Source organism: Erythrolamprus reginae, chromosome 2 (genome assembly GCF_031021105.1).
Source record: "Erythrolamprus reginae isolate rEryReg1 chromosome 2, rEryReg1.hap1, whole genome shotgun sequence".
In the NCBI taxonomy this organism is placed as follows: Eukaryota; Metazoa; Chordata; class Lepidosauria; order Squamata; family Dipsadidae; genus Erythrolamprus; species Erythrolamprus reginae.
In genome coordinates this window covers 114030734-114049009 of record NC_091951.1, presented here as the reverse complement: position 1 = coordinate 114049009, position 18276 = coordinate 114030734, and the positions used below count along the sequence as shown (strand labels likewise).

Below are 18276 nucleotides of genomic sequence, written 5' to 3'. Positions count from 1 at the left end.
CATTCTTTTTTAATGTCTGAACGCTTTTTTAAAAATATGGGTAAGTATACTTAAAAGCAAGATATTTCTCTGTGAATATGGGGATTTCTCAAAATTTTAGTGGCATATACTGTGCACTTTTGTGTAGTTTGCATCTGTTTTTATTATTAAAATTATTAAAATTTATTTTTTTTTAAATCAAAATTCTAGCGACATTAATAGCAAGAGAATGGCCTTTAATGTTCACAATAGCTTAATGTAGAAATTGTTTATTTGAATCTCAAATGTTGTATCCAATAAAAATTAGCCACCAGCCTTTAAAATGTATTTTATTCCTTAAGTTTCATTTGTCATAGAAAGAAATATGAAATCTGCATGCAATTCCCTAAATATTTCAAACATTTAAATAGTGTACGATAATTTAGCAATACAACACATTATACAGAAAGGTAACATAGGGAAATCTTCTATAGTATATTTACAGTTGAAAAGGTAGTTTTGTTACTTGTATTTTTTTTATAAAGAGGAATATACTGCTTACCAGTGAAATGATTACATTCAAAACAACAGATTGTTGCTTTATGACTAAAACTTAAATGTTCATTCCCCTATTAGAAACGTCATCCCTTCCCAATAATAAGGTACATTTTTGGGTAATTCTAAGCTACAAATCTAAGAAATCATACATAATATACCTGAAGATATCACAACGCAAAATTGCAAACTTCAGAAGAACTTCAGGTAAGAAAAAAGTGTCTTTTCCATATTAAATTGCTTTAGAAATATTTTTATCCAACAAAAGAGAATGTGTAGTATATTTTACATTATCCCACCTGCAGGGATTAGAAAACAAATAGCTTTTATCAATTTTGTGATGAGAAATCATATTTCCAAATTTTACAGCAGTAGATATCAAGGTACAGGACAATCCCTAGTTTAAGTCCCTCTCAATCAATATTAAAGAACACATCAGAAATGTTTATTATGGACTAGAAACCTGCCCTCCCCCTGCTAAAAAAGAGTGACTGTTCTAGATTTTGTTTTTAAGACAAAATCTAGAACATTTTATGAGCTTATAAAGCCCAATATCGAGTCATAGGATAATAACAGTTATGAAATTAAGATTATATATTTTAAATGAAGATTATGTTTGATGATATTTTTCACTAGAAAGGAGGCATGTATAGGATCTAATATATAAAAACACTTATGAAATCTGGTGGCTTTTTTTGCAGCTATAAAATGTAAAAAGTGATCCTTGGTAACAAGAAAAGTGCTTTATAATTAACATAGATGTTGAGTTGTCTCTTGTGAGAAGTCATCTTTGTTGTCCCTCTTTCTTATGCCCATCAATTAATCAATGTCACTTCTTCTACTTGACATCACTTTCTTACTCTTCATAAACTCTGAAAATATAAAAGTAAAAAGTAAGAAGGAAATATAAGAGTAAGCCTGACCAAACAGTGAAACAGCCCCATAACCTATTCAGTAAACTAAAATTCAAAGCATTGATCCATCAGCCTTCTTGGGTCTACGGAGAGGGGCGGCATACAAATCTAATAAAAAAACCTAACTAACTAACTAACTAACTAACTAACTAACTAACTAACTAACTAACTAACTAACTAACTAACTTCTCCTGTTCTCTTTCTAAATCTTATGCTACTTGCCGGAGGTATTAAAACAGAATTTGTATAGCCATTGCCCAGGGATGCTATAGAAATAAATTTATACATTGGGTAGAGGATTGGATTAGATGGTGAAAAGTGATAAATGATGATTCAGTGAAAAACAATATCAGCCACTATTATCTCCCACTAATACTGTTCAGTAGTTAGTACTATTTAGTAGAATATTACCTCTTAAAGTGGTGTTTAATAAAATTAGCTTTCTATATATGCTTAAGGCAATGTTGATATTTTGTGTTATGTCAATGTTAGATTAATTATGATTTTTGTTATGCTGCTGTGGTTTGTCATTGCATATATAAACTGTTTTGAGAGATATATGTAAACAGTTGGACAATACATTAGGAAATACAGAATGGGAGATTTAACATAGGAAGAGATTTAGAAGCTGCTTTGTGAATATCTTCAAGAAGCTTTGACATGCGCTTCTGAATTAAACTCTCCAGGTTCAATAGCAGTTGATTAAGTGTAGAAGTCTGCTTGTTTATAGGCATTTTTTTTGTAATTTATAGCTTTTATTTTAAAACCAGAAATCTATAAATACTGAGAAATATTTAACAAAGCAAAGATGCAAATATTTTACAAAGTATAGTATTTGGACTGAGAACCTCTTCCTATATTATTGTATTAATTCATATATTTGATATGTCTTAGATTTGTTTTCTCTGTTCCCACAACATCTTTAACCAAATCTCTTGGCAGCTCTATATCTAGAATATCAAATCCGCACTCACTTTTTCTAAGGAGGGCCTGGAGAGTATGGGCAAGGCTGGATGATACAACCAGCCCTTCCCTGTTTGTCATGTGGGCAACAATAGGTATGGTTTAGTCAGAGACAACTGCAAGATTAGATGTTTTTGTCCAAATGTCCAAAGCAGTGTTGCATGAATATGATGCAAGCTCTACTCTCTTTATAGACATGTACGCGATCACAACATTATAAAGAAGGGACAGAGCTCATGTTACTTTAATCTCTTCCTGCAGACAGCCCTGGGCTTGGCCACTACAGGTAATTAGTATTTGGTTGAAATGTTTGAATGGCTAGGCCTTGGCTGTGAGTAGTGTTGTAAAGATTATTGCTTTTTTCAGCTGTTCCTTCTTTCCACTTCTCTATTTTGGGGAGAAAATATACAAAAAGGCTAATACACTATTTTTTTCATGGCTGGAATTAGTCTACATTTGTATCTCATGGGGTACATTTAGAACTGACCTTATGATAGGAGGGGTGTGTGTGTTAAATTGACCAAGTCAACCATTCCTATTTGATGTTCCCACACATATTGAGGCAATGAGGCCGCTATATTCTACAACACATTTCAAGTAAGCCATCAGGCTCAATACACGTTTATCCCTGCTACATATTAACAGAATCTTACAAGTCAGAAAGTAGAATTTCCCCATAGAACACTTAGTGTCACTTCTGAAGCTGTTGTTCCACCCAATATGCAATTACAGGCTATGTTGCCTCTTTTCTGACCATTACCTAGGCAACATCTCTTTGCTCTGTCTCCCAAGGTCTTTCTCAATATAGATTACCAATCATCTGTGACATATATCTGATAGAATCCAGCACTATGTAACTACTAGTTTTGGTCCAGAAAGGCACACCAACAATGCCATTTAGGACCCAGAATTTGCTATTCAATAGTTTAAAGATGAAGTAACAAATTCAAGCTTATTTGCCTTGTGAGTGATACTTAAATTGTAACAAGAAGCAAATTTGTTACAACACACCTCTCACTGTTCCATTTATCCATTTACAAAATTAGCAAAATCATAATTAAAATTATCAATTATTTCTAGATATGATACCTGCAAATCCTTAAAACCTTCAAAAGTTTCTAAAATACAATTTAAACATTCATCGCTGATAAACACAATCCCCCCTCCTCTCTTTTGGGGAGCAGGAGTATATTCTCCAAATAGTACCTTCAGTGTTTTGCTTGTATTTTGAGCTTTTATCAAAGGGGAACTATGTAGGCAATCAGACCTTTTGTTCCTAGAGGTTCATCTGCTTCTGCTGTTTCACCTCAGGACAGGTGTGCCAAAGCTCAATGAACCAGAATGCTGAAGGAAATTGCTGTTTACCCAAGTCTCTATTCATCTCTTTTATACAGAGAAGCAATCTTCTGGCCTTTTCACCTGGGAAACAGGCATTTAATTTGTTCTCTAACCGCAAGGGTTTTTGTTGTGTGATCCTGGGGATATCACCTAAGAAGACGTTTTTGAAAGATACTTATGCTACATTGAGTAGCTGGACAAAGATTTATTGTACTGGTGCACAATTGCTACTCCAGAGATGCAGTAAATAGATGGTAGTGATATATTAGAATTCTATATTTTTTATCCTGCTTTTATTGGGTTTTTTTAATAAAGTGTGAACATACTTAGTACTCCTCTTATTTTCCCCACAACAACCCTGTGAGATGAGTTAGGCTGAGAGAGAGACGGACTGGCCCAAAATCACCTAGCAGGCTTTCATGCTTAAAGCAGGATTAGAACTCACAGTTCAAATCTAAATTCTAATTCACAATTCTATATTAGGACATGGTCCTAGATGCAACATTTCCTAATTCTAAAAGTAGAACTTTTGGATTTTCAAAAAATCTGAACTCTAATGTTAAAAGATTGTACTTGCAGTTATAACTGACTGACCCTGCAGTAGCTAGCATAGGTTTTCTCTTCATGTTCAGGGATATAGTTGCAATTATTATTATTTATTTGAGGCATGTTGGCTGAACATTTCAAACTTCTTATCCCTTGCCAAAACTGAACCCGCAACAAATCTCGGTTGCTGAGGTCAGGTATAAATAAAACTTATTTACAATCTGTAAGATATTGCTGAAACACATCACCTCTGTAGGAACTACACAAACAACACACCAGGTAGATCACATTAAGTAATACAATTTCCCCCAATATGAATATCCATATCAGCCAGAACTTCTTTTTTACCTTGGACAAGTGTTGCTATACTTAAAAAACCCCAAAACCAATCTGTCCCAGTTCTGTGACTTTTCCAGATGTATTATAACAATGTTCTGCACCTATGCTTTTAATTAAAATGGCCACTTTAAACTGATGAATTAAAGAATATCCCTTTTCAAATTTCCATTGCTCTACTGCCTCTATGTGATACTAGCTAAGAAGGATAATTTCAGACCCCCTTCTAAATATTCAGGCTGATAATGTTTCACATGGGCAAAACTTTCCACCTTCCAATATAGAGAGAAGGCTGAAGTGCCTTTTTAGAGGTCATTTATAAAATCACTTAATTCAGAGACTATATATGCCTATTAATATAGCTTTGTGAACCTAACAAAACGGCTCCTCTCAGGATTCCAAATGTGATCCAGGTCTGGCGATTTTAACTATGTTACCTCTAGCAGGATTATGCCAATTAGTCCAAAGGACTGTGGATGAGGTGAGGGAGCCATTTCAGTACTGCTGGGAACACTGAAGCAATTTGTTTTGTAATAGAATTATAAAGTTCAGATTGACCCAGAAGATGTTTTAACTTTTACTTTCATGGCATCTTTAGATATTATCACAATGTTTTGTCAAAATCAATGCCCGTCAGATGTGTCTGGTCAACTACTGCACATCTGGAAAGAAATGGACGGCAACTTTGAAAACAATAGCCCAGCACATCTGAAATTACTAGGTTACAGAAAAACTTTAAAAACATTTAATTAGGTGAAAGCTTTGTTTATAGGTGAAGAAATTCCAGATATAGATGATCTATCCTGAAACAAGCTGTTTAACTTGAATTTAGTCTGAGCTTTGCACGTAATATAATCTGTAAGCAAATTGCTTAAATCAAAAATGTTTTTCATATTAGACTAACCTGGGGTTGTAGCTAAAATTTGGAACTGTATTTTATTAAAGGATTTTAGCAAAGCATTAGCAGGGGATCTTTTTCAATCCACTACACAAGCATAAAAAGAAAGATAATTTAAAGGATAAGACATCTGTTTCCCAGAAGGCTTTTATTTTTTTTTAAAAAAATTCTCCCCAGGGCTCTCTTTTCAAAAAAAGTTGGGCTTTTATTTGTGTAGTGGATAGGAATTTTTTTTTAAAAGAGTGGAGCTCTTTTTTCCTTTTATTTTCTTTAATCTTTGGTTTATTCCTCTCCTGCACCCACTGCAAGACAGTAGTAAAACTACAGTCTTGTGAAACATGATTATGTAGCAGAAGTAGAAATGCAGAATGCATTGTATTTACAACATACAAATCTAAATAAACTAAACTAAACGAAACAGTTTCTGGAAAACAATAAACATTGCTTACTGCTCATTCCCTACACACTTTAACCATCTCTCTTTTTCTATGTCTCTTTCTGTCTCTGTCTCTGTCTCTGTCTCTCTCTCTCTCACACACACACACACACACACAATTTATGGTTCATGTTGCATCCATAAAACATGACTAAAATATTAGTGATCATCCCTATATTAACACTTTGTCATAAATTGTTTATTGGATTTGACTAATACCGTAATTAAAATCTGGAGTAGCATGTTAGTCAGAAAGAAAGTAGGTAAGCAATGTTTAACACACTGGCTCCAGGCTTAACCAGAAACTTTTTGTTTCTGTGGGTATGCTTTTGAGTCAGTTTTGACTCCAGGCAACTACAGGAGTAGTCCCTCAGTTTGCTTGGCAAGGTTTTTCAGATATGGTTTGGCATTGCTTCCTTCCTATGGCTGAAAGAAAGTGGGGGAGGGAGGGTGATGGGCCTAAGATAACCCAAATGGTTTTGAACCAATGGTCTCCCACAATTTCTACCCTAGATATAATTGACTTTCTAAGAAAAACCTACTCAGCAGAAATATAGATTAATCTGTCATTTAATGTATTACACTTTTTCAATAGCATAATTTTTTTCAAGATAGATTGCGTCTGTATCTACAGAGTGATACCTAGCATGCTTGTCACTGTAATATTGAACCAAATATCTATTTTTCTACATAAGCAAATTTGGTTAACAAGAAAGCCTTCTTGTTATAACAACACTAGATGTCCTCACCTGCATATAATCAATTACCCACCTTTCTTTTTCTTTCCATATTGTATACCACTTAAGTAATCTTTTTGTACTTGGGAGTTTAGGATGCAAGCAGTATTGATGGCCACCTCGGAATCGTGATTTCATTGTGACTCTGAAATTAAAACAAATTTGTGAGTATAGTATTGAGTGGCTCCTATAATTTCAACAAACATGATTTGTTAACACCATAATTAGCTTCTCATTCTTCAGCTGAAGAAACTTCTTGGGTGAGAAGTAAAGCGTCATCGGAAAAACCAGAAAGTCCAGTTGTTGCTTTTAAAAAAAGCAGTTTTTGGACAACCATAATTAGTTAATTATCTCTTTCTGCTACAAGCATTGGGCAAGCTGTCTTTCTGAGTGTTGCTAATCTACATTTCTCAAAACATCCTTTATTATTGACCATGTTGGCTGGATCTGTTGGCATATATGGAGTATTGGGACATCTGGAAAGTCGCAGGAGATCATTACACTCTTAAGAGCTATTTTGTGTAATAGTCCTACATGTTCTCTCTCCACACCTGAAACCTTTATTGCATTATTGCATACGATTTTGGTGCTAGGCAGAACCTTCCATTTCAGGTAAGTCACATTTCACGCACTAGTAAACAGACTGTAGTGTCATCTGCATTAATGCTGTTAAAATTCTGTTGAAAAATTGGAGTTGGGAGAGAAGAAAATCAGGATGTGCTTGGTCCATCTTTCTGGCAATCAAGCTCTTAAGTAGACAAATTGTTAAATGGTAAAGAAAAAAACCAAATCTTTAAAGTAGCATGGATTACCATTGGCAAGATCTATTGCCAATGGGTCTATTTTTATATCCCAAAAGCTCTCCTATGCAATGTTTGTTTTTTGTGCACCTAAATCACATTTCCCATTTTCAGAGGTCAGAAATGGAAACTTTTATGTATATATCTTGCTGTTCTACATAAATAGCAAGATTCGTATGTATCTTGCTGTTCTTCATAAGAACCAGAAGATTTTTCAGTAATCTACAGCTCTCAGGTCCCAGTATATTTATGTATTTATTTTATTTATTCATTAGATTTGTATGCCGCCCCTCTCTGTAGTTTCGGGGTGGCTCACAGCAACAATAAAACAATGTACAACAAATCTAATAATTTTAAAAAATTAAGTATAACTTAAAGTGATGAAAGCTACTGTAGCATTCCTAATCTTTGCCGTAGCAACCACATTGACAATATTGTGCAGCTCTAGTGCTTGTGTTTTTTTCTGTCACATCAAATGCCTTTTTACTCTTTGGTGCACTATGGCCTCATTCCTCTTGGCTCCCTTTCTTCTCTAAGATTGTGTAAAATTCAGTGTTAGAACATAACTATACCAAAACATCATTGTGTTAAACAACTTTCATTAATCCTAGCACTTTGTGTGATTTTTTTATGTCTGAATGTGTATATATACACACATATACACACATATAATGTTTCAGTTGTGCACTGTATACAATGACATTGAGTTAACATATAAAAGGATTAACAGTCCTAAAATGTTCAATTACGAAGTCCTGTTAGTTTGAGATTGCAACCTTTTACATCCTATTCAAAACCATTCTTTTTAGACAAGATTTACATTGCAACAGAGAAGAAGAAAAAAACTAGAAACAGAAAGAAAGGGGAAATGTACCAGTCTGGGAGGCAACTAAGTTTTAGGATAATCTAGGGGCACTAGTGTGCCTTTCGTCCCCTGTCTAATTGTCTCTCCTTTATCTCATGTATCATATATCTTTTCTTCCTTTCATATATTTTCTCCTCTATTTTTATATCTTTTCTTCTATCCTTTTTAAATATATGTTACTACACGTCTATTCTCTTCAATATGTATTGTGTATTGGACAAAATAAATAAATAAATAATAAAATAAATCTAATAATTTTTTTTCTAAAAAGTGTTTTTGTCTTGTGAATAATAGAAAAAAAAATAGAAGGGATCTTAAGACTGTATGCTCAGAGATTTATGAGAGGGTTTGGTTGTTGTTTTTTTTTGCTGTTTTTAGTAAAGAATGAAAATGTTTTTCCTTTGTCGGGTGAGCCAGGCTGGGCATTTGGTTATATTTCGACCTCAGAATTTCTGCCTTTTCCCTTTGACTGCCAGATCTGGCCGAGCTTCTAAAAGTCTGGCATTCACAGCTCCCTCATACCCATCCTAAAAAAGCTTGTGATTGTTTTTCTGCTGGCCTTCCAACATCCCACTTCTGCTGGCATGTTGTTTGTGAGAGCACACTGTTGTTTGGTTTTCCCATCAGGCAGCCCAGACGAGTCCTTGGCAGCCAATGCTCAGGCAGGAAAGCCTCGCACTGCTTTTGTTATGCTGATGCACGTTTCTGAACCCTTTGTCAGCTTCAGGTCACTGATGTAATGGAGACACAACTGTCTATGCAGGCAGACTGGGAAAGAGCTACCTCCATACCTTCTGGAAGTTTGAACATTTCTCAGGACCTGTCAGAAAAAGGAGGTCACTGGCACACTGGACGGCAGAAGCAGTTGGAACAGGCCTTTCCTGATTTTTCACATGGAAGCTGATATTTGGGGGATAGAAAGTGGGGAGCAAGAGAGGAGGAGACCCCCCCTCTTCCTGTCCATGGAGCTTCTGAAATACTTCTGAATAAACTTCTGAGTTTATTTCTCATAAAAGGTAGTTTCCCCCCCACCCCCCCACCAATCCCGGATGGCCAAGCCATTCGTTTTCTGATCCAAAATTTCACACTAAGCTCTTGAGGATTCCTTACTAACAATTGCCAATGAATCACTGTTTTAGAGAGCCAATTTTTTTTCTTTCTCAGAATTTCTAAAGACAACTTCCTCTTGTTGGGAGATTGCACCACCCTTGTAAAGCAGACTTGGTAGGACACGCATTTTTGCACTGGCCCAATTTATCAAAATTTTATAGACCTTCTTCTGTAATATAATCCTGTTATTTCTAAGTGCCAGTTTTTGTGTGATTACCATTGCTGTGTATTAGCAACGGAGTAATTCAATTTATGCAGATAGTACATTTGGATATTGCTTTAAGATTACGGCCCTAGATACATTGAATGGATGGATTGTATTTTTGTGGCTAGTCTTCAAATATAATATTGCATTTATCATATACTGCTCAAAAAAATAAAGGGAACACTCAAATAACACATCGTAGATCTGAATGAATGAAATATTCTCATTGAATACTTTGTTCTGTACAAAGTTGAATGTGAGCAACAGTATGTGAAATTGTTTGTTTATCAGTGTTGCTTCCTAAGTGAACAGATTGATTTGACAGAATTTTGATTTACTTGGAGTTATATTGTGTTGTTTAAGTGTTCCCTTTATTTTTTTGAGCAGTGTATATTTACTATTGTATTATACCAGTGTCTGGATCACTGATTCTCAGCTCTCTTGCCCACAAAGGCTGGGTATACAGCCTCAGGGCAAGGCAGTTCTGAAATTTAGCTCCCCTCCCTTCTCCCTATCCCATATCTATGTCCATTAACTCTCAGCTGATCATCATCCCTGTATTGCAGGTTTGAATAGTTATGTATAGAGATATCCCTGTTTTTATTTTGCTCTCAGTAAACACAGAATGTTTAATACAGTCCACAAAAAAATTGCCTAAACTTCTACTCTTCAGATGGTTGTAATTCCCATACTATTCCTGGTGTGGGAATTTGTGAAAGCACAACACTCCTGCGGTGGGACAGGTTAAGGAAAGGCTATATATATAGAATCAAATTCAAAGAAAGCATACCCCAGATTCTACAATTTTGGTAAAGGGAATTGTGGAACAACATGCTAGATTCAGGCTAAAGTTATTGGGTTAATATTCTTCCCAGAAGCCCATGCTATTTGATTAATTTCATCTGTATGCAAAGACCTTTCCCCCCCCCCTTTTGGTTCAGAAAAGATGCTCTGTGCACTTAGCTATTCATTTTAGTGACCTCTGCTCCTGCCCATAAAATCGATTTTCAATTCAACTTTTTTATTCAGGTGAATAAAATGTATGCCCCAGTGTCATTTTGTTTTATGGATGTAATTATTATTATTATTATTTCACAGCTTCAACTATAATTTTTGGCAGTTATTATTTTAAACAAATAATGTAACAGAAAATCTTGAATCTGCTATTTTTGAATGTTTTCGAATTTACTGAGAAATTATAAATGAAAGGGATTTAACTTCCAAATGACTGAATCTATAATTTGATTGTTATGAACTATCTTGAATATTTATGATCAACTTATTTAACTGCCATAAACCAGCCGAGTACAGAGCTGTGAAAGAAGCGACAGTGATTTGGAAAAGAGTGGAAGAAATTGCTTTGGCAAGGCATATCCTTCCCTGCTGCAAAATTTTTTAATGGTATATATTAAACAATTTGATATTACTTGCAAAGAAGAAACGATGCATTAGCAATCCGCCACAATTCTATTTTTAATTTCTTGATTTTGGATAAAATCTCTGTAGGCATGCCTCTCCTAAAATCGGAACATTTTAATTTATTCTTCCTCTCACTCTGGTTATAGCACTGTGCAAAAGTGTTTCACATTCATTGAATAAACACAGAGATAAAAGATGTTTGATGCACAGCACATGAATAATCCAGTTATCATCCAGCTCTGAACTTTGAACTGTGATGTGTGTATATGCCAGTTTCAGAATTAGGACTGATCCTAATTCTGATAAAACAGAGTGTAGAGCCAATTTATTTTAAAAAAGTGAACATCTGTTAATCCCTATTTTGGTCCTGGTAAGAGTGGGTGGGCACGTTATAGAAAATGCATATGAAGTGAAGAGCAATGCAGAGAAGTTAAATAAGATGTCAGAAATGCTAAAAGCACAATTTAAAATAACTTTTATGGATACGGGGGCCCAGCTTATTTCAGTTTGATTCTGCTACAGGAGTCAGTTAATAAGCAGACTACAAATTAATGAATTTCTTTGAATGTTTATATGAGTATCTTATGAAATGTTTAATTAGTATTGTAAGTTAGTTGTATTGGTGCTGAATTCCTCCATTTCCCCACCCTCAACAGATTTAGCCTTAGAGAAAGTATATCTAACCAGAGTGGTTCAGAAAGAAAAAGTTCAGAGGGGAAAAAAAATCTTAAGACACTTTTTTATGTTTTATGTTCAGACTTCAGTATCTTTTTAAGTTTTAAAGATTAATAAATTTGGAACCACATGTAACATATAGGTCTGCCTAAGAAACATTTGGAGTTATCAATATGAAAAATCTGAAATGACCAGCAATTAAATCAAGCAAAGAAATTCATCTGGTTCTGAAGACAAACTAAAGGGAAGCATCAGAGAGTGTTGTTTGGAGTTTTCAAGCAATGGCAATGAAAAATAAAATTCCTCTTTGCTTACAGAACATTGTTTCCTGGGACAAACTTGTTTTCTTCCTGCTAGAGCAAAAGAATCAATGTGATTTCTTTTTTAAAAATGATTGTGTAGAAAAAAAATAACTCTTTAAGAAATGGAATAGTGTTTGCTTTTGCCCTCATTCCACACAATAGTGAAGTAAGCTGTGCCTTTCGGTTCATAGATCACTCATCATTTCAGTGAGGAGTCACAAGCGGGTGATAAAAGTGAAGCAGGCAATGACTCTTTTTAATATCTTTACTGTGGAAACTGTTTTTATACAATAGTATAAAAACATCATTCTGGCTACTTCCTTTCCTCAGAGTGTGATTATGCGCATCTTCATTCTACCAGAGAGCCTTTTCCCCCAACTTCTGCTGACTTTCGAACTAATGTCCTGAGTTATATAATGGTGATGCACGTCTAAAATAAAAGAAGTCACCGGCTATTTGGCATGCTATACTTCAGCTAATAAACATTTTGGGAGGGAGTTTTACTACTGAAACATATCACAAGAAAGATGTTATGGGATCTGAAAACAGCTATTGCTGCTTTCCTCCATCTCTCACATTTTATTTATCACTTGGAAGAAAAGGCAATATTGCTAAATGCCTATGCAGAAGGGTCCTGTTCCTTGCATCAGTTGACAGAGGAAACGTAGAAACAGAAACATAGAAGTCTGATGGCAGAAAAAGACCTCATGGTCCATCTTGTCTGCTCTTATACTATTTTCTGTATTTTATCTTAGGATGGATATATGTTTATCCCAGGCATGTTTAAATTCAGTTACTGTGGATTTATCTACCACGTCTGCTGGAAGTTTGTCCCAAGGATCTACTACTCTTTCAGTAAAATAATATTTTCTCATGTTGCTTTTGATCTTTCCCCCAACTAACTTCAGATTGTGTCCCCTTGTTCTTGTGTTCACTTTCCTATTAAAAACACTTCCCTCCTGGATCTTATTTAACCCTTTAACATATTTAAATGTTAAATCCTTTTTTTTTTTTTAAAGTAGGACCAGTTCATTTATTTTTGTTACTTAAGTTAGTTTCAGAGTCCATACGAAAAGTTTTACATGGGGTGGTGGTGGTGATGTAAGGATATGGCAGTCAAAGGAGTGAAGAGTCATAAAGTAGGCATAATTAACAATAACTTAGCAAGTAATGCTATTTAGCACAAATTCCCCGAGGTAGAGGTGATTTTGGGTACTGAAATCGGCAGCTCTACTCAGCTAAAAGAGATTCCTTATGAAAGTCAAATGTTTAGCAATAGTACATCTCACTGAGCTTAATGGACTCACAAGTAAATGTACTCAAGTATTACATTACAGTTAAAGGTTTTTAGTCACTTAAGAGAATAGGATTGAAATAGTTGCTTAATAAATATTTTGGTTTAACTGTTTCTGTGAAGATTAAAATTCAGAATATACTCTAATGCCCATGTATACACAAATAAATAAGTACAGGTATATACACAACTGAAAAGATTTATTGCATTTCTAACGTCATATAACATTTTAAGTGTACACTTAATAAATTAACAATGTTTGCTAAATGTAAGAGAAAAAACAAGTTTCTAGTTATTTTGCTACACTGAATATGATATGTTTCTGTAATAAACAGTTTATTATTTTTATCATTTTAACATTTGCAGAAAAACAGACTTAGATTTAGATATAACACTTTAAAAAAAAACTTACATGATCATTCGTTCCTTGCAATATGGATATTTTGGCCGTTCTTCAAGTTTCTGAATATCAGAGAATCTTATTTTTGGACCCTTTCGTAAGCATTTGCATTTTGATCCTATAAGACAAAAAGTATATTAGTTAAAATCTACAGAAACATCTGATTTGTTTATAGTTTCACTTTTTTTAAAAAAGTGCTATACTGTATTTGTAAACGTTTTTATATCAAGGCTTCAATCCTACATATGTTTAAGCAGTTTATATTCAGTTGAAATAGACAGAAGATGTGTAAATGTATCTGTTTATATACAGAAATTAGATCCATTAGATCTAGTAGACCCACTGGATTGCATTCTTTGTGTATAACAAGCCATGTGACAACCTCATCTTATTAATTCTGCACCTGCTGTGTTGAAATTTAATGACAAAGAAAAGCTTAAAGGAAAATAAACAATATGACCAATGTCTTTCATGGGTATTAATTTCTTTCCTTTTGATAAATATTAAAAGAGTATGCCAAAAGTATCCCAAATTCATCATTTTATACTCTACAAGCTGCAAAAAAAATAACACAGTACCAAGCTGGCCCAAAGAGAAATTTAACAACAAACAATTCAAGCCTTCCAATAAAACCCAGATGTTAAAATTTCTTGATACCTGCACCTGTTTCAGTTTTATTCACTTTTTTCATTGTGCAAAGCCAAAAATGAGTTCACTGTTCAAAGCTGGCAATTGCAAGAGCTAAACTTTGGCTGAAAAATTAAATGCCAACTCAGGCTACCCATGACTTTTCATGGGAAGCTTTGATGATATTTCTCAGTTTTGCAAACCTACATTCTGCATTCTTTTGTCATTTTTCTTATTTCTAAGTCCTTTCCAATGTAAGGAAAAATAACTATATTTCAATCTGCTGCCTTGGTGAGTGATGAAAGGGAAAAATGCCAGAGTGAATGAGAGACGGGTGGTTAGTGAGGAACCTGTAACTTACCTTCTACGCTGGCAAAGCAGATTACAAGGACCAATAAGAGGAGAACTGCAGTCAAAAGCTTCATAGTAAGACCTGAAGAGCCTAGAAATGGGTTCACTTATGTCTCACTGGGTTAACCTGCTTTCTTTTTGCCCCCCGGGATTGTTCAGATAGTGGAGGGTCAGATGGCGTTTGAGGGATGCCAGGCCAAAGGACGGATCGTGACTGAGTCGTCCGGCTTTGCTCTCCTGGTTTCTGTTATGTCTCTTCCTGCACGTCCTGCCAGTTTCAGCTCCTCTCTGCCTCAGCACGGAGGCTTTCCTCCTCTTTTAAAACAGCTCCTGCTGCCCTTTTCCTCTGACTCATTAATATGCAGATAGACTCAGTTACTTTCAACAATTTCGCAATTCCCCCCCTCCAAAGGGAGGGACTTACAACGAGCAAAAATAGCTGATTCTGTTTAAGGCAGGGAAGTATCTTCGTGGGTCTCACAATGTAAGGAGAGAATATGAAGGTGAGAAAGACGGTTGAAAAGGAAATCTTCCTTTACCCCCCCTCCCCACCTTCTCTCCCCATTCACCTGGGATGAAACCTGTCAAAAAAAACCTTTAGCTGAAACTCTTGAGAAAACTCATTGGCTCTCAGGTCAATGCACCTCACCAAGGCTCCTAACTGAGGATAAAACGGAGGGAAAGAATAGCATGAACTTCACACAGAACTGGACTGAATGCAGAATACAAGTGATCAGGACAGGATAGGATTTAAGTGTGAATGGCAGCTTCCAGAATTTAGCACAGAACAACACTGACGGTGGCTAGGAATGTTTTGAAACTTTTGCAGACATACCTGCGTCCTCTCAGAGAGGATAATGATTTAATTGGCATTCCCCCTTTACAGGAGTGCAGCTCTGGGCCTCACATTTTCTGCCACGCACTGAAATCTAAGCATACTGTGTTGCCTTGTGTAGGAGATCACCAGAAAATCCCAGAGCTGAATGCAGGGGGAGGGGGGGGGACACCTAACTAGAAAGAAGACGATGAAAAAGCCATTGCAATTTTTGTGCAATAATCAACTCTTCAGTAATTAAACTTGATTTGATAGAGTCATGTTGAATTAAATGGATGAATGGATTTAGTGTAGGATATCGTTCTGTTTTCTTTATGCTAACATGATATTAATTTCAGTGGTTATTAGAAATGGACCATCAAATCATCCCTATGAAACAGGGTTGTAAAAACTTTATCCTGTCATTGGGGTAGGGGTGGGGGGTGGATTGTAATCATATGTTTCTCTAGTCTTTGACATCTAGGTGATGCCATTTTTCTAGGAAGCACACTGAAGATAATTTAATGTCTACTGCTTAGAGTTGGACCAAACCATGGGACATTATGAAAGTCTGCCCACCTCAAGTCAGAGACTGTCTTGCATTGTGAGTCAGAGGTCTGTTACTGAAGATTATTTATATTCTTTGCCAAGATATTTCAGACTCTGCTCCTCAAGAGTTTGATGGGATTCCACAAGAATTTGATGGGGTTCCCAGAGAGATTAAGGACAAAAAATAAGAGTTTATGGAGATAATTTTCTATCACTAGAGATTTATCTAGTTAACAGACTCTAACTTAACCCTGACAAGACCAAGTAGCTGTGGGTATTTCCTCTGAAAGATTACATTGATTGTCCATCTTTGGTTCTGGGTGGGCAAAAATTACTTTCTCACAACGGGTTCGCAATTTGGGTGTCCTTCTAGACCAGTGATGGTGAAGCTTTTTTTCCTCAGGTGCCAGAAGTGCACACATGTGGACTCACACCCATAATTCAATCCCCTCACGCACCCCTCCTCTGCTGTGCAGTTTTACGACTTCCAGTAGGCCCATTTTTCGCCTTCCCTAGGCTTCAGGGGCTTACTTGGAGCTGGGGAGGGGAAAATGGCTTCCCCTGCCCCCTGGATGTCCTCTGGAGGCTGAAAATGCCCTCCCAGTGCTTCCACACAAGCCAAAAATCAGGTGGCTGGCATGCATATGGTTCCGGAGCTGAACTAGGGCAATGACTTAGATGCCAGCAGATATGGCTACCTGTGGCACATGTGCCACAGGTTTCACCATCACTGTCCTAGACTCACATCTAGGATTAGACCAATATCTGACAGCTGTGACTAGGGGATCTTTGCACAGGTTTGCCTAGCGCAGTGTTTCCCAACCTTGGCAACTTGAAGATATTTGGACTTCAACTCCCAGAATTCCCCAGCCAGCATTTGCTGGCTGGGGAATTCTGGGAGTTGAAGTCCAGATATCTTCAAGTTGCCAAGGTTGGGAAACACTGGCCTAGTGCACCAATTGCGACCATACTTGGATCAGGTGGCTTTTCTCACGGTCATACCGTTATCATCTTACAGTTAGATTATTGCAACATGCTCTACATGGGGCTACCCCTGAAAAGCGTTCTGAGACTACAGCTGGTCCAGAATGCCTTTGCGTGAACTGTTGTGGGTACACCTGGGTACATCACACCAATTCTCCATGGACTGAACTTGTTCCCAATGTCTCCAGGCACAATTCAAAGGGTTGGTCATTACCTTTAAAGCCCTACATGGCTTAGAGACAGACTATCTTCGAGACTGCCTTCTACCACATAGTTCCCAGCTATTGATAAGGGCCCACAGAGTTGGTCTTCTCCGGATCCCGTCAGCTAAACAGTGTTAGCTGGTGGGCCTATGGGGGAGGGCTTTCTCTGTGGCTGCTCCAACTCTTTAGAACCAGCTACCTTCTGAGATCCGGACTACCCCTACCCTACTGGCTGTAAAGACCTGGCTTTTTCGGCCAGCCTGGGGCCATTGATCGGATAGTATACCATCAGGATCCAGCCATTAATATGCATGTTTTTTAACTGTTTTAATTGTTTTTAATTGTTTTTAATGGGGTCTTAATGTTACATTATGTGTTTTGTTTTTCAGTTGTGAGTCAGCCAGAGTCCTTTGGGATTTGGGCAGCATATAAATCCAATCAACCAATCAATCAATCAAACAAACAAACAAACACATAAAACTCTTGATCAGCAATTCCATCCCACCCCCCACCCCCAGGAACAGATTCACTAGCCTGAAATAGTTTGAAAATTCTGCTCCCCAGTTCTACTTTTAGCTTCTTGAAACTTCAGTACCAAGGGGATATCAGAATCTGGTTGATTCTGGAAGTAGCTGCTATTTGAATCCCTACAAATTGAATCCCTTGTACTTTGTTTCATTTGCATCTTTCTGCTATGTATTGTGGTGCTCCAGTTGAACAGGAACCGACTTTCAAAGTAAAATGGAGGGGAAAAAGTTACAGCTGCTTCACGGTGCCATCTTTATTCTTCCTATTTCATTGGCTTTTGTGTAATTTTTGTTTTATGCTTTTAACTTTTTGTGGCTTGAATAGGTATTGTGCTATTGTGCTAGTGGCATGACTGTAACCCATTGAGAATCTCTGGATTACTGCAGATGAAAACAAAAGAATGGGGGGGGGATCTGGGCTTGTTTTCTAAAGGTAAAAGCCACTAAATCCCATTTTTTCATCATGTAGA

The 18276-nt window shown here is 36.4% G+C and overlaps 1 protein-coding gene across 1 annotated transcript; it reads right to left on the bottom strand.

Moving 5' to 3' along the window:
* Window positions 1–292: 292 nt before the first annotated feature.
* Window positions 293–15077, bottom strand: CXCL14 (C-X-C motif chemokine ligand 14). The gene is made up of 4 exons (XM_070735862.1): window positions 14740–15077; window positions 13764–13869; window positions 6716–6826; window positions 293–1385 (listed from the first exon to the last, which is right to left on the bottom strand). The coding sequence occupies exons 1-4, from the start codon at window positions 14801–14803 to the stop codon at window positions 1370–1372; spliced, it is 297 nt and encodes a 98-aa protein (XP_070591963.1). The 5' UTR covers window positions 14804–15077; the 3' UTR covers window positions 293–1369.
* Between the last annotated feature and the right edge of the window lie 3199 nt (window positions 15078–18276).

Coding starts and splice junctions, on each gene's coding strand:
- CXCL14 (XM_070735862.1), bottom strand. CDS start 14,803: ATGAAGCTTTTGACTGCAGTTCTCCTCTTATTGGTCCTTGTAATCTGC. Junction 13,870..14,739: donor CTGCTTTGCCAGCGTAGAAG/GTAAGTTACAGG, acceptor TTTGTCTTATAG/GATCAAAATGCAAATGCTTA. Junction 6,827..13,763: donor TGCAAGGAACGAATGATCAT/GTAAGTTTTTTT, acceptor TTTTAATTTCAG/AGTCACAATGAAATCACGAT.